This window comes from Anabrus simplex, chromosome 5 (assembly GCF_040414725.1).
Source record: "Anabrus simplex isolate iqAnaSimp1 chromosome 5, ASM4041472v1, whole genome shotgun sequence".
NCBI classification, from domain to species: domain Eukaryota; kingdom Metazoa; phylum Arthropoda; class Insecta; order Orthoptera; family Tettigoniidae; genus Anabrus; species Anabrus simplex.
In genome coordinates, this window is record NC_090269.1 from 100,944,667 (window position 1) to 100,960,326 (window position 15,660).

General features: G+C 41.9%; 1 protein-coding gene across 1 annotated transcript in view; it reads left to right on the forward strand.

Moving 5' to 3' along the window:
- The window catches only part of LOC136874652 (ankyrin-1), a 60,932-nt gene extending 46,067 nt beyond the window's left edge, over window positions 1–14,865 (forward strand). Inside the window, exon 3 of the mRNA XM_067148278.2 lies at window positions 10,293–14,865. Within this exon, the coding sequence (XP_067004379.2) occupies window positions 10,293–13,211 (2,919 nt within the window). The 3' untranslated portion in view covers window positions 13,212–14,865. The remainder of the gene's footprint in view (window positions 1–10,292) is intronic.
- The last annotated feature ends 795 nt before the right edge of the window (window positions 14,866–15,660 follow it).

Sequence of the window (15,660 nt, forward strand, 5' to 3'; positions counted from 1 at the left end):
TTCTTTTTGAGTCTGATCCACTGTTTTTGTTTGTTTTTTTTGTTTTTTTGTTTTTTTTTTGTAGGGTTCATGTCCATCCATTCATTCTTCATCACATTTTTTACTTTATTTTGGTCAGTGGATGCATTTGAATTTTTTGTTATTTCATTTCATACCATTAGGGGCCGATGACCTCGATGTTAGGCCCCATTAAACAACAAGCATCATCATCAATTTTGTAGTGACCGAGCTCGATAGCTGCAGTTGCTTAAGTGCGGCCAGTATCCAGTATTCGGGAGATAGTAGGTTCGAACCCCACTATCGGCAGCCCTGAAGATGGTTTTCCGTGGTTTCCCATTTTCACACCAGGCAAATGCTGGGGCTGTACCTTAATTAAGGCCACGGCCACTTCCTTCCCATTCCTAGCCCTTTCCTGTCCCATTATCGCCATAAGACATGTGTGTCTGTGCGATGTAAAGCAGCTACCAAAATACCAATCAAAATTTTGTAGTGTGCTGGGAAACTACGATCTTTGACTACTGTATTAGTGCTAGAGATAAGTTTTAATTACAGTGTAATATGTAAGGTAGGTATCGCCTTGTTTAAGTGTTGTTATTTTGAAAAGTATGTGTTCATGCAATTTATGTCAATACAGGCTAAGATTTCTGGAAAAGATTTGCTTTCTACTGAAACTTTGATTTAAGCTAAATCCCCATTTAGAGTTTAAAAATTTTGGTCCCTGGAAAGCACTAATATACTTCTTGAATAGTATTCATGCTGTGCCCATTTGTCTTATACTAATGGTATTAATTTATTAATTTTTTGAACATTTCTGACCTATGACTGGAAAATTCCAGTAAATTGAAAATAACACCCCTTTCTTTAAAAAATAACACCATTCTTATGGAAAAACCCTGCTTTTCACAAAAAAAACCCCACCTTTTGTAGGTCACTAGTACTCCCTTCCCACATCCAGGATGGGTCGGGTCACGCAAAATAAATACCGACCAGTCTCTCAGGATTCTTGAATGTATAGTTGTTTTATGTGGGATCAGGAAGAGAACCGATACGTCGAGTAATATTTTATCTCCCAGTAGACTTGATGGACGTCTCCATCCGACGTTTCCATGGATCATACAATTACCCAAAAAATCATCGCCTTAACTCTAATGTACCTTACACTACTGTATAAAGCTATGAATAAGATCTCAAGTAAATTTAAACTATTATTATTTATTAAGAAAAATAAGAATCTTGGAGGAGAAAAATGAAATAATGGTAATAACATTCAAAATCAATGAATTAACATCTAGTGGGTTGAAAATACACTGACTGACAGAGCAAATGCAACACCAAGAAGGAGTGGTTCGAAAGGGATGAAAGTTGGGGAAAAAACAGAGACGGCACGGACGAATAATTGATGTTTATTTCAAACCGATATGCAGGTTACACAATGCGCACGGCATCGACTCAGTAGGATGTAGGACCACCGCGAGCGGCGATGCACGCAGAAACACGTCGAGGTACAGAGTCAATAAGAGTGCGGATGGTGTCCTGAGGGATGGTTCTCCATTCTCTGTCAACCATTTGCCACAGTTGGTCGTCCGTACGAGGCTGGGGCAGAGTTTGCAAATGGCGTCCAATGAGATCCCACACGTGTTCGATTAGTGAGAGATCCGGAGAGTACGCTGGCCATGGAAGCATCTGTCCACCTCGTAGAGCCTGTTGGGAGATGCAAGCAGTGTGTGGGCGGGCATTATCCTGCTGAAACAGAGCATTGGGCAGCCCCTGAAGGTACGGGAGTGCCACCGGCCGCAGCACATGCTGCACGTAGCGGTGGGCATTTAACGTACCTTGAATACGCACTAGGGGTGACGTGGAATCATACGCAATAGCGCCCCAAACCATGATGCCGCGTTGTCTAGCGGTAGGGCGCTCCACAGTTGCTGCCGGATTTGACCTTTCTCCACGCCGACGCCACACTCGTCTGCGGTGACTATGACTGACAGAACAGAAGCGTGACTCATCGGAGAACACGACGTTCCGCCATTCCCTCATCCAAGTCGCCATTCCCTCATCCAAGTCGCTCTAGCCCGGCACCATGCCAGGCGTGCACGTCTATGCTGTGGAGTCAATGGTAGTCTTCTGAGCGGACGCCGGGAGTGCAGGCCTCCTTGAACAAATCGACGGGACGGGAAATTGTTCTGGTTGATATTGGAACAGCCAGGGTGTCTTGCACATGCTGAAGAATGGCGGTTGACGTGGCGTGTGGGGCTGCCACTGCTTGGCGGCGGATGCGCCGATCCTCGCGTGCTGACGTCACTCGGGCTGCGCCTGGACCCCTCGCACGTGCCACATGTCCCTGCGGCAACCATCTTCGCCACAGGCGCTGCAGCGTGGACACATCCCTATGGGTATCGGCTGCGATTTGACGAAGCGACCAACCTGCCCTTCTCAGCCCGATCACCATACCCCTCGTAAAGTCGTCTGTCTGCTGGAAATGCCTCCGTTGACGGCGGCCTGGCATTCTTAGCTATACACGTGTCCTATGGCACACAACAACACGTTCTACAATGACTGTTGGCTGAGAAATCACGGTACGAAGTGGGCCATTCGCCAACGCCGTGTCCCATTTATCGTTCGCTACGTGCGCAGCACAGCGGCGCATTTCACATCATGAGCATACCTCAGTGACGTCAGTCTACCCTGCAATTGGCATAAAGTTCTGACCACTCCTTCTTGGTGTTGCATTTGCTCTGTCAGTCAGTGTACTTGTTAATTATCACATTCTTCAACTTTTTATCATCATTGAAATGTGTTAAAAATTGGTTAATATATGTGAATTCATCTTGGGAAAATATGGTTACATTACGGTATTACATTCTTTGTAGCTAACATTCATTGTCCATCACAATATTCTCACTTGTTCATAAGACACTTTGCTAAAATAATATTTGCTAACTTTTAGATTGGATTGAATACCTACAACCTGTTTTCCAGTCATTGACCGGGTCAGGGATGTAATGAATGAAGCGGATATAGGCTATTAGTACGATGGGGTCGCCACTCCCAAAGTGATTTATTAATAACTGATAGATGCTATGAAATGAGAATGGAGACTGTTGCTGGAATGAAAGATGACAGGGAAAATCGGAGTACCCAGAGAAAAACCTGTCCCGCCTCTGCTTTGTCGAACACAAATCTCACATGGTATGACCGGGATTTGAACCACGGTATCCAGCAGTGAGAGGCCGATGCGCTGCCGTCTGAGCCACGGAGGTTCTTTAGGTTGGATTATCTCATGATATTTTTAATACATCTCAACTTAAGCCTCCGGAAAAGTGATAAGTTTCCTGTTAGTTTCAACAAGACTTTGCTTTAAATCAATTAAAATTATCATATCATGTCTTAAATAACTTTCCTATATACGCTAAAGTAATCATTAAGTTTTTTTTTCAAGTTGCTTTACGCACTGAGACAGATAGGTCTTATGGCGACGATGGGACAGGAAAGGGCTAGGAGTGGAAAGGAAGCGGTCATGGACTTAATTAAGGTGTGCTTGGTGTGAAAATGGGAAACCTTGGAAAACCATCTTCAGGGCTGCCGACAGTGGGGTTCGAACCCACTCTCTCCCGAATACTGGATACTGTTACAAGTAATGAAAATCATTTTCTCCGTATTGAAAGAATCTTAATTATAATAATATAAGAAATTTATTTTAACTCAACCTATTCAATACTGTACAAGATGTTAACATATTAGTTAAACATCGTTAAAAATAGTTGAGACGTGTTTCGCCCCTTCTGTGGGGCATCATCAGTCATATCAAATACCTCAAAATTCTACCAGACGTCTGGTTGGAAATTATAAAAATATGTTGCATGAGTGAATACATTAAAAAACTTATACAAGATATCTTATCATTAACAAAATGTCAAATTGATTAAAACATGTTACACTAGTGAACACTTTGGTGAATTTTCACTCAAAACAAGGCCGTCATATGTACAGTATTGATAATAATGGTAGTTAATGTCTTATTTGATGCTAAGTTCGAAGACAGTTTAAAATCTATATACAAATGTTGAGAATGAATGCAGAATACATATAATTACAATTTACTGTATGCGTATTTTACATTGTGAAATAATGTGGAAAACCATTCCAAATTTGTATTAATTTCCATGAGAAGAAAAGAAAAAATTTTTGGACCTCAATACTACGGTCCTGGTGCAGTCTAATCAGAAATGGCTTCAAGATGTGAAATTTTGTATGTGATTTGTGACCAGCTCATTTTAAAATGTTGTATTGCGTCGTAATTCAACTTGGATGTCTATGTTGATTAATTATATATTTGACTCAAACAAAATAGTTTGTCGAAGTATCCATGGGCTAATCACCTCCATTGGACACTCTCTATGAAGGCGGAGTGCCTAGTGCAAGTGAACAACAGTTGATATTTGATTCAAAATGAACTATGTTGAATTTAAAATAATGGCTTCAATTAGGGCGGTTGAAATGTCGTTAAATCTTCCCAAATGAGTAGTGTTTTTAAGTCTTTCTGTGTGTTTATGTTGTTGAAATATGGATTTCAGTTTTATTGGTTGAATGGGCGACAGTCGAAACGTTGTGCGATGTAATTAATGTTGAGCTGTCTTACGTATGTGAAAATCTTAAGTGTTGTTGGGCTGTTACCTTATTGCTAAGAGGTTTGTAAAGCACTTTGTAAAGTTTGTTTTGAATCAAATATCAACTGTTGTTCACATGCACTAGGCACTTCGCCTTCATAGAGAGTGTCCAACGGAGGTGATTAGCCCATGGATACTTCGACAAACTATTTTGTTTGAGTCAAAAGTATAATTAGTCAACATAGACATCCAAGTTGAATTACGACATAATGCAACATTTTTAAATGAGCTGGTCACAAATCACATACAAAATTTCACATCTTGAAGCCATTTCTGATTAGACTGCACCAGGACCGTAATATTGAGGTCCAAAAAAATTTTTCTTTTCATGGAAATTAATACAAATTTGGAATGGTTTTCCACATTATTTTACAATGTAAAAGACGCATGCAGTAAATTGTAATTATATGTATTCTGCATTCATTCTCAACATTTGTATATAAATTTTAAACTGTCTTCGAACTTAGCATCAAATAAGACTTTAACTACCATTATTATCAATACTGTACATATGACGGCCTTGTTTTGAGTGAAAATTCACCAACGTGTTCACTAGTGTAACATGTTTTAATCAATTTGACATTTTGTTAATGATAAGATCTTGTATATGTTTTTTAATGTATTCACTCATGCAACATATTTTTATAATTTCCAACCAGACGTCTGGTAGAATTTTGAGGTATTTGATATGACTGATGATGCCCCACAGAAGGGGCGAAACATGTCTCAACTATTTTTAACAATGTTTAACTAATATGTTAACATCTTGTACAGTATTGAATAGGTTGAGTTAAAATTAATTTCTTATATTATTATTTTAAAAAAATACTGGATACTGGCTGTACTTAAGCGACTGCAGCTATCGAGCTCGGTAATCATTAAGTTTAACATGGTATTCACTACCTTAAATGTCTAAATATAACTATGTGATCTCATGTTAGTCAATTAAAGTATTTGGGAACCATTACTGTACTTTTGAAGACATTGTACGATATCAGTTCATCTGCATTCTTATATACAGTAGCAGTGATCCTTCATGTTAACCCCTCAGCGCCGACCTCTATACGTGGTATAGACCCTCTTTTCTTCCGTAGCCGCCGACCTCTATACGTGGTATAGACCCATACATGGTTTCACATTTACGGCTATAGCGCGAAGAGTTTTGGAGTAACTGATATGCAAATTGTTTTGTTTCCAAGAAGACATTTCCGGGTTTATTAGTGTTGTAAATAAGAATTGAAAAATCGTTATAATGTAGTTGTTTTTAAAAGGATAATCATTTGTTAAATAAGTCTGAGCACTAATCCCTTGCTTTTTAAAAAGTCTGTTTGCTTCGTTCTTTCCCACAGAATAAAATAAAGAAATGATGATGTGAGAAGTTTGTCTTTTCGTGTGATGTTCTTTGCTCTATTTGTACATTGAGAGTGCGGTTTATTTATTATATTTGTCTTTATTTCTCAGCTTGTAATATTTTCGTAAGTCTCCACGAGCGCTCTGTGTAGGCATCAGTTAGTGCTGCTTTCTGTCATACGATACGAGAACCAGTTGTTCATGGTATATATCTCGTTTGAAAGACGTTGTCTCGACATTTTATCTGAAATATGTATCGAGCTGGTTTGTTTCGTCATAAATGTTATTCCCCTCATTCAGTTTCGTCCTGTTGCTTCCGGTCTCGCTGCAGCTTCACCAGTCTGTGTGACGCGCCGCGCTCAGCCGTGGTATGACTGATAGTAACGTGCTTGAAATATTGTATAATTCAGATGAAAGTTTAGTCGGAAGTAGTAGTGACAGTATAAGCAGCAGTGATAATGAAATAGATGATGTAGCAGTGGTAAATGATGAGAGTGACGACGACGAGGAAACAGTACTTGGAAATTTCGTGTAAGAGACTATTGATAATTATACAAGTCAAAGAGAAGTTTTCAACGGTGAATTCTGATTGCTAAATTCTCTAATAATACTCACACAGGTCACAGAGAGATATATTGAGCAATTACCTTATCGGGTTCAGTTGGTGAAAGGTTTGTTTACAAAATACGCTCGGGAGGGAGGGGAACATAATATTCAAGGCCGGCGCGCATCAGATAATACAGTTCCAAGGTTGCAGGAAAGTCATTTTATCAGGAAATTAGCAACCAAGAGTTGGAAATCCAAACCTCAGAGACATTGTATCCTGTGTTCAAAACACGGCGAAAAGACGTCAGTGTCCTGCTGCCAGGAGTGTGACTTGAGTCCCTGTCTCCAAGAGTGCTTCGAACTCTATCACACGGAACTAAATTACTAAGGAAATGTGAAACTATTATGTAATTATCTGCATGTACATAGTTCTGTCATAAGGATTTCCAAATTTCGTGAAAATCGGGCTACTCTTATACTTGTAGTAACGCTTTAAGTGAATCGATGTATTTCCGTCGCGCGTAGTTGAAATCTCATCCGGCCGCGGGATAGGAAGCTATTTAAATGGCTGCGACGCTGAGGGGTTAATCCAAGTATGCCATCATCAAGTTAAAAGAGTGCAACTTTTCAGAAGATGTTCTACAAGTCCACGTGTAATGAATGCTCGTTCTTATAGGGATATCTTTTGATGACCAATTCCTAGCGTAATATTCAACGAAGGTTAAAATACATCAATTATCGTAACATATGGATTTTTGACAAAATACAATGTTATTCAATCATCAGCACATCAGATCCTAGTTTGTGTGATTCATCTCATTTCTCACTTCTAATACTCGATTTCTTCTTTCAATTCATTGTAGCACATACTTCCATTCAATTAATTTTTTTTAATTTCTTACATATAACAACACTACATCTCCTTCATTATTCATTTCAACTCATATCTCTTCTTATTATTCTGAACTCTTCACGTAATAACCTCTTTTGATGCACAAGTATTCTTATTCTCATGTATTCTCATTATCGGATCAACATCTTCTTAAATTATAATAATATTCCTTCTCTCTGCTGACATTATTGCATATCTCTTGACATTTTACCTTGTAATAGCAATGAATCACCTACTTGTATTATCTAAATATATCACCTATATTCATATCGACCTATCACTTGGAATCTATACAACATCACAAAATATTCTTCTTATAAGAACTTCATATTTGCTGTGGCATATGCCATATTTGGATAATGCATTACTCTAACTGGGATTTGGTTATATTTTGTAGATGACTACCTATTCCCTTTTATATCGATATATATATGCAGAAATCACTCGCGAGAATCTAACATAATATAGGTTATTTTGAAGATTATAACGACACAATCTCAACACTTTGACTACAGATCTACTCAAAATAACATCTACCAAACTACATTTCTTTATTTAAGAAACTTATCTCTTCCTTCACTTACGGAATGATTTATGTCTTGGTTCATTCTTTGTTGCTGGGGGCGATCGTCATTCTGCATGGCTGGCTATGCGGACGTCATCTGGGGCGTTGGTCCCTCATGTTTCAGCTCAGGTTATTCCAGGTAGTTTGTCACCCATCTTCTTAGAGAGCCATCATCCTGTCTTGCTCAGTTACAGTCTCCGAGCAACTCGACATACCGCGTACCATTCAAAGTCTCTTCCAGAACATACCAGGAAAATGCACCCTAGACCATAACAGAGACACTAGCGCCCTGGACCACACCTTCGAGGCAGGCGGGATCCATCGCTTCATGTGGTCTGCGCCATACACGGTGCCTACCATCGGCATGGTGTAGTTGAAATCGTGATTCGTCCGACCATATCACGTTACGCCATTGTTCCAGTGTCCATCCCTGGTGACTGGCGACAAATGCGCTTCGTTGTGCCCGGTGACGTTGGGTTAACAGTGGCACCAGTGTGCTGCGCCGGCTCCCATACCCCATAGAACCCATGTTGCTACGGATTGTCCACTGGGAGACGTGTCTAGCATGGCCTGTGTTGAATTGAGCTGTGATTTGTTGCACGGTTGCCCGTCTGTCACTATTGACAATCCGTCTCAGATGTCGCCAGTCATGGTCATCGAGGGTGTCTGGACGGCCGGTTGTTCGACTGTTGTGGACGGTGACACCCGCATTCAACCATTCACGATATACCCTGACATGTTTGATCGTGTGAAGCCGAATTCCCGCACCACTTCCCATCCGTCGGGTACCGACCACCATACCCCCTTCGAATGGTGTCAGCTCATGACGACGTTCCATGTTACACCTGTCACATGCACAGCCACTGCTCACAAGGTCTCCTATACAACTACCGCTGGCACAGGGGGCGTGTGGTGCGCAGACAACACACCTGCGCATCAGTGCTCCGCTATCCCATGACATTTGCTCAGTCATTGTATATGAGATCAGCTGATGCATGTGGATAATAGCAAAGCTTTCTAATTTAACAATTATTTTCTTTTTTAATAAAAACTTCTTTGCCTGATCTCTATTTCTTATCAGACCTCCAAAATGTCAGCAATAATCTCAAATTATATGTTGTATGGGTTTGTTTTATAAAATTTCTAGCGATGATGCGTTATTTCGGCTTATTACTTCTTTGATTGATACAATTTTCTTGGTGGCGTCTTTAGGCTGGCTGGTTTCCAAGTCTTGTTAAGCATTTAGGGTGGAAATAACACGTTTTATAATTATATAATACTATATTTTGCGTTATATCAACATGTTATCATAGTTAATATGTGCTTATCAAATTCTCTTCACTTCTGGAATAGTGTAATGGCACACTAGCAATCAAAGGTATCCTGGGCTGTGCGAGGAGCAATCTTCTAAAAATAAGTGAAAGAAAACATGATAATATGTGCAGTATCATTCATAGATAATGTCTTAAGATTATGCTGTTGGCTGTTGCAGGTGATTTTCTGTGCTTTCCCTCTCCACCAGCCAAATGCCAGTGCCAAAGCTTAGTTCAGGCCAATGCTTCTATCCTCACAGTTGTGGTCCTTTCCTTTCTGGTAATCATCAAAGATATATCCGAATTAGTGCAATGTACATGCATAGGGAAAAAGGAATACTGGAAATCAAGTCTATTTTCATAATTTACTACTGAGGAAGCACTAGCTTCCTGTGGCACTTTGAATTTGAATACTCCTTCAGATTCTGTATAGTAGCACATAGTGAGCCCTCTGTTGTTATCCAGGGTATCATTTCATCAATAGTTAAGCAGTTACATTAAATGCAAAACTTCAGGGTTACTTGAGTTCTAAGTGGCAGATTGAGTCTCTACACTACGTCATCATCAGTGTTTAATCAGCAACCAAACATTTCACTCCATTGTGGTATTGCAGCATTTGTTTGCAATGTAGCTGCAGTACAACTGAACAGACCGAGACTTGCTGGAACAAATACAAAATTGTAGTGATGACCTGTGGTGCCATCTAGATGCACCAATACTAAACAGTGGTCTCTCACTTCAGATGCTTGATTTCACAATTGGCAGTAAGTGCACACCACTGGCTAGCCACTAATGCCTCCTCAGGCCACTTCAGTGGCACCCTGTGAATGCATCCATTTCCCTTCAGGTATTTCTATATGTGGTCAGCCACTGGGGTCTGCCCTGGTCACTAAAATTGACCCTGTGTAAACCGGCTCTTAGAAGGATTGTTTGTTCATTTGTGGTGTTGTTTGTTGCAGACTTTGCGTGAACTGTGTGCTGCACTCAGTGGATCACTGGCGGAACATGTGGAGATGAGGGAGTTGCAGGTGAGAGAAGACAGAAGACTGGTGGAAGAAATGGAGAGAAGTCTTAAGGAGAGGGAGAACAACCTGGAGGTGTGGGAAGAAGTATTGAAAAAGAGAGAGATGATGATAGAACAGCGGGAGGAGGCGTTTGAGAAGAGAGAGCACCTTTTGGAACAGAAACCTACAGACTGGCGAGTTGCAGAGGAAGGACCACGGTGGCAGGAATTGTTGTCTCAGTACGATCCAAGTCATGTGATCCTTCAGCAAACCCTAAACTGGTCAGCTGAAGAAGGATATATCAGTGTGGTGAATTTTCTTCTCAAGAGAAATCCATGTGTGGACTGGAGGCGCACTGCATTAAACCATGCCGCAGAGAGGGGGCAGCTGCACATCGTGAAAGCTCTGGTAGAAGAGGAGAAAAATCAGGGTCGAAATGACTGTGTCTTGTTTGGAATGTGCGAGATCGATGTTAACATCGGTGTCCACAACCGTGGACTGCCTGCACTGCTTTTGGCAGCCAAAGAGAGCCACTTGGAAGTGGTGAAGTACCTGGTGGAGAAGGGAGGTGGGAGTGGAGAGGGGCTGGGCAGTGTTCTTGTTATAGCTGCTCAGTGGGGTCACCTTGAGGTAGTGAGGTACCTGGTGGAGGCAGGAGGTAGGAGTTGTGAGTTGTTGGGCAATGGTCTTGTAACAGCTGCTCAGTGGGGGCACCTCGAGGTAGTGAGGTACCTGGTGGAGGCAGGAGGTAGGAGTTGTGAGTTGTTGGGCAATGGTCTTGTAACAGCTGCTCAGTGGGGGCACCTCGAGGTAGTGAGGTACCTGGTAGAGGTGGGAGGTAGGAGTAGTGAGTTGTTGGCCAATGGTCTTCTCAGAGCTGCTCAGTGGGGGCACCTCGAAGTAGTGAAATACCTAGCAGAGGAGAGAAGTAGAAAAGGTAAGGTATTGGACAGTGCTTTTGTAACAGGTGGTCAGTGGCTTCATCTTGAAATAGCTGGGTACCTCACCACTCTAGATCCCACTACTCTTAATGTTAAAACTTGTAATGGTTACACTCCACTCCACCTGGCGGCAGAGAGTGGTTACCTCGAGACAGTGAGGCACCTCGCCACTCTAGAACACACTAGTCTCAATGATAAGACTGCATACGGTCACACTCCACTCCACCTGGCAGCAATGCGTGGTCACCTCGAGGTAGTGAGGTACCTTACCAGTCTAGACTGCACTAGTCTCAGTGTTAAAGCTAGTGGTGGTTACACTCCACTCCACCTGGCTGTAAGGGGGGGTCACCTCGAATCAGTGAGGTACCTCACCTCTCTAGAACACACTAGTCTCAATGATAAGACTGCATACGGTCACACTCCACTCCACTTGGCTGTAAGAAAGGGTCACCTCGAGGTAGTAAAGTACCTCGCAACTCTTGACCGCAATAGCCTCAATGTTATGACTAGGTATGGTCACACACCACTCCACTTGGCTGTAAGAGAGGGTCACTGCGAGGTAGTGAGGTACCTTGCCTCTCTAGACCACACTATTCTTTATGTTAAGACCAAATATGAACATACTCCACTCCACCTGGCTGTAAGGGAGGGTCACCTCGAGGTAGTGAGGTACCTTGCTTCTCTGGACCACTCTAGTCTCAATTTTAAGACTAGATATGGTCATACTCCACTCCACCTGGCAGCACTGCGTGGTCATCTTGAGGTAGTGATGTATCTCGCCGCTTTAGAGCACACTAGTCTTAGTGTTAAGGATATTGATGGTTACATGCCACTCCACCTTGCTGCACTGTGCGGTCACCTCAAGATAGTGAGGTACCTCACCTCTGTAGACCATGCAAGTCTCAGTGTTAAGACTAGTGATGGCTACACACCACTCCACCTGGCTGTAAGAGAGGGTCACCTTGAGGTAGTGGAGTACTTCACCACTTTAGACGACATTAGCCTTAATGTTGTAACTGATGATGGTTACACTCCACTGCACTTGGCTGTAAGGGAGGGTCTTCTCGAAGTTGTGACGCACCTCACCACGCTAGACCCCACTAGTTACAATGTTAAGACTAGTGATGGTTACACTCCACTCCACCTGGCAATAATGGATGATCACCTCGAGGTAGTGCAGTATCTAACCACTCTAGACCACACTAGTCTCAGTGCTAAGACTAGTGCTGGTTACTCTCCACTCCAACTGGCAGTAAGGGAGGGTTACCTTGAGGAGGTGAGGTATCTCGCCTCTCTAGACCACACTAGTCTCGATGTTAAGACTAGTGATGGTTATACTCCACTCCACTGGGCTGCACGTTACGGCAATCTAGAGGTTGTGAGTTACCTCACCACTCGAGACCACACTTGTCTAAATTCTAAGACAAAATATGGTTACACTCCTCTCCACCTTGCTTCACGGCATGGTCACAAGGAGGTAGTGAGGTACCTCACCACACTAGACCACACTAGTCTCCGTGTCACAGCTGGTCGTGGGTATACCTCACTCCATCTGGCAGCAGAGCATGGTCACCTGGAGGTAGTGAAGTACCTCGCCACTCTAGACGACACTTCTCTGAATGTTAAGACTAGTCGTGGATACACTCCACTCCATTTGGCAGCAGAAAGTGGTCACTTGGAGGTAGTGAGGTACCTCACCACTCTAGACGACACTATTCTCATTGTTAAGAATAAGCGTGATTACACTCCGCTACACCTGGCGGCACGGTATGGTCACCTCGAGGTAGTGAGGTACCTTACGATTGCAAACCACACTAGTCTCGGTGTTAAGACTGGTAATGGTTCCACTCCACTGGACCTTGCTAAACAGTTCCGTCGCCTCCAGGTGGTACAGTTCCTAGAGCAATGCTCACCAAACAAGGAAGTTTCTTAGAGCATACAAAAGTCTACACTGCAACAGATTTCTAGTGTAGTGTGGCTCCCTCTATCTCTGGCTAGTAATCTGCAGTGCGACCACTTCCTACCCATCAGATGTGGGGTAGATAGGATGGTCAGAGAACCCGTAAAACTTAAAAATCAGGAATTTGAAAAACCATGAAGAGAAAACTTTAATTTTGCATCAAAAACAGGAAATTTTCTTTGAAAAAGCAATTTTTGTCAATTAACCGCATGATTTTTTTAGAATGCCATGTATTTACTTAAAAGATAATGCAATCTTTTTTTTTTAATGGTAATTAATTGATTGGAGTCGAATGACAGGCAGTGCCTGTCCAGCATTTTCGACATCATATTTCTATTGCAGATAGCGCTGTTATGTAACTTTCTACAAATAAATTTAAGTCATTGTATGTTCCTTGCTTAAAATCGATTGTGTTCCTTCGATAATTTAGTTTCCTTTTTTAGATACAGATGGGAAATTTTTGTTTTGTGATAGTTTCAAATGATGATGCAGAGAAACTTAAGAATTTAGTTCAGAATTATACACTTAAGAAAATGGAAGTTGCAACACCATAAAGGCATTGGTCGTTTGTGTTGATTTTCAAGATATGGATGATGCCATGTAGGTATGTAAACGATCAAAGTTTCAAACCCATTGGATTGTTGCTACAGGTCTCCCCACGTGATTGGTCGTGGAGGAATCAACTCCAGTATACGGACTCTGTTGTAGCATAGTTGTCTTGCAGTCTGTGCAGTGAAGTGTTCCCCGTCAATTATGCCTCGACGACAGAAGAGCACGCTATCAACAACTGTCGCCGTTTGAGAGGGCTCGGATAATTGAGCTGTGTGAGGCTGGATTATCGCTAAGGACTGTCGCTGCACGTGTTGGCCGACAGGCATCTACGGTACAACGTGTATGGCAGCAGTGGTCAAATGAAGGTACCCACACTCGTAGACCTGGCCCAGGCCCAGCGCGACAGACAACTGTGAGAGAGGATCGCCACATCATTTGGATGGCCCAGATGGAACCCCATGCAACAGCAGCGCAAATTCGAGCAGCTGTGGCACCCCACGTTACACAACAAACAGTTGGTAATCGCCTGCGTACAGCTGGCTTACGAGCCCGTGTCCCTGCAGAAGGTGTTCCATTGACCCCGCAACAGCGACGTGTAAGGCTGGCCTTGTGTCAAGAAGAATCGATGTGGGTCGACGAATGGCATAGGGTCGTCTTTAGTGATGAATCGCGCTTGTGTCTTGCCCGCAGTGATCGCCGGAATCATGTGCGGCGACGTGCCGGGGAGAGGGGCCGCCCAGATCTTATTGTCGAGAGGCACACAGGGCCAACACCAAGCATTATGATCTTGGGAGCTATTGGCTTTAATGTGAAATCACAATTAGTGCTTGTTGAGGGCACTATGACTGCTTGACAGTACGTTGATAGGGTACTCAATCCAGTGGTTGTCCCTATGATGGCGAACATTGCTAATGGGATGTTTCAGCAGGACAATGCCCGGGTTCACACTGCTGCTGCTGTTTTTCTTTATTCATATTATTGCACTATTAATATATGTTTTTCTACTTTCTGTATTGAAGAGAATTGTAAACCTTAATTTCATCAATCTTTTCTTTTTAGAAAATAAATAAAAACTGGATGATCAATAAGCTGACAGATTTTTTTTTTTCATCAATTATCCTACCCTATACCTATTAGTCCCATAAGAGCCTACGTATAGTGACCATCTTGCCTACTAGTTCCTGCAGCAGCTCTCTTTCTCTCTCTCTCTTATTATCTCTACCTTCCTATTCCTGTTTTTCCTTTTTCTCTAGGAGAATTGAAAAATAGTTTCTTTTTATTTTACACTTATTTATTTTAACTATAATAGTTCATAATTTATAATGTTTTAGTATTTTATATAACTTTTTAAAATCCATTTTTAGGTATTCCTCTTTTGTCGGTCTTCCTGCACTGCACACCTGCAGAGGGGAAAAAGAATCACTTGATAGCAGAATGAAATAGGAAAAGAAAGTAAGAAAAAGGAAACCACTATCTATTTTCTTCACCTTAAAGAGTTGTTGAATTAGTAGTTGACATCAAACTCAGACATTTGTTGTTGTTGTTGTTGGCTCCTGAATCCTGATAGGGATGGTGTAAGTTTGCTTTAAGATGATCTAGCAGATTCTTCCAGAGCACATTTAACTGATGTTCATAGTCAGAATGTTTTCAGGGAAGAAAACCCACTCAGATTTATTGAATCTGCTCACACCTTCTTTCTTGAATTTGTTAATTACTGAACAAACTATTCTCATTACACCATCTGATGATTTTAACTATCTATAAACTGTGTGAACGTTGTACATTGCACAGCTGCCTGAATATCTTGCAACGCGATAAATGACGCTGGCAGTCAACGGGATAACACCCGTTACGCATTGTCTTTAAATCG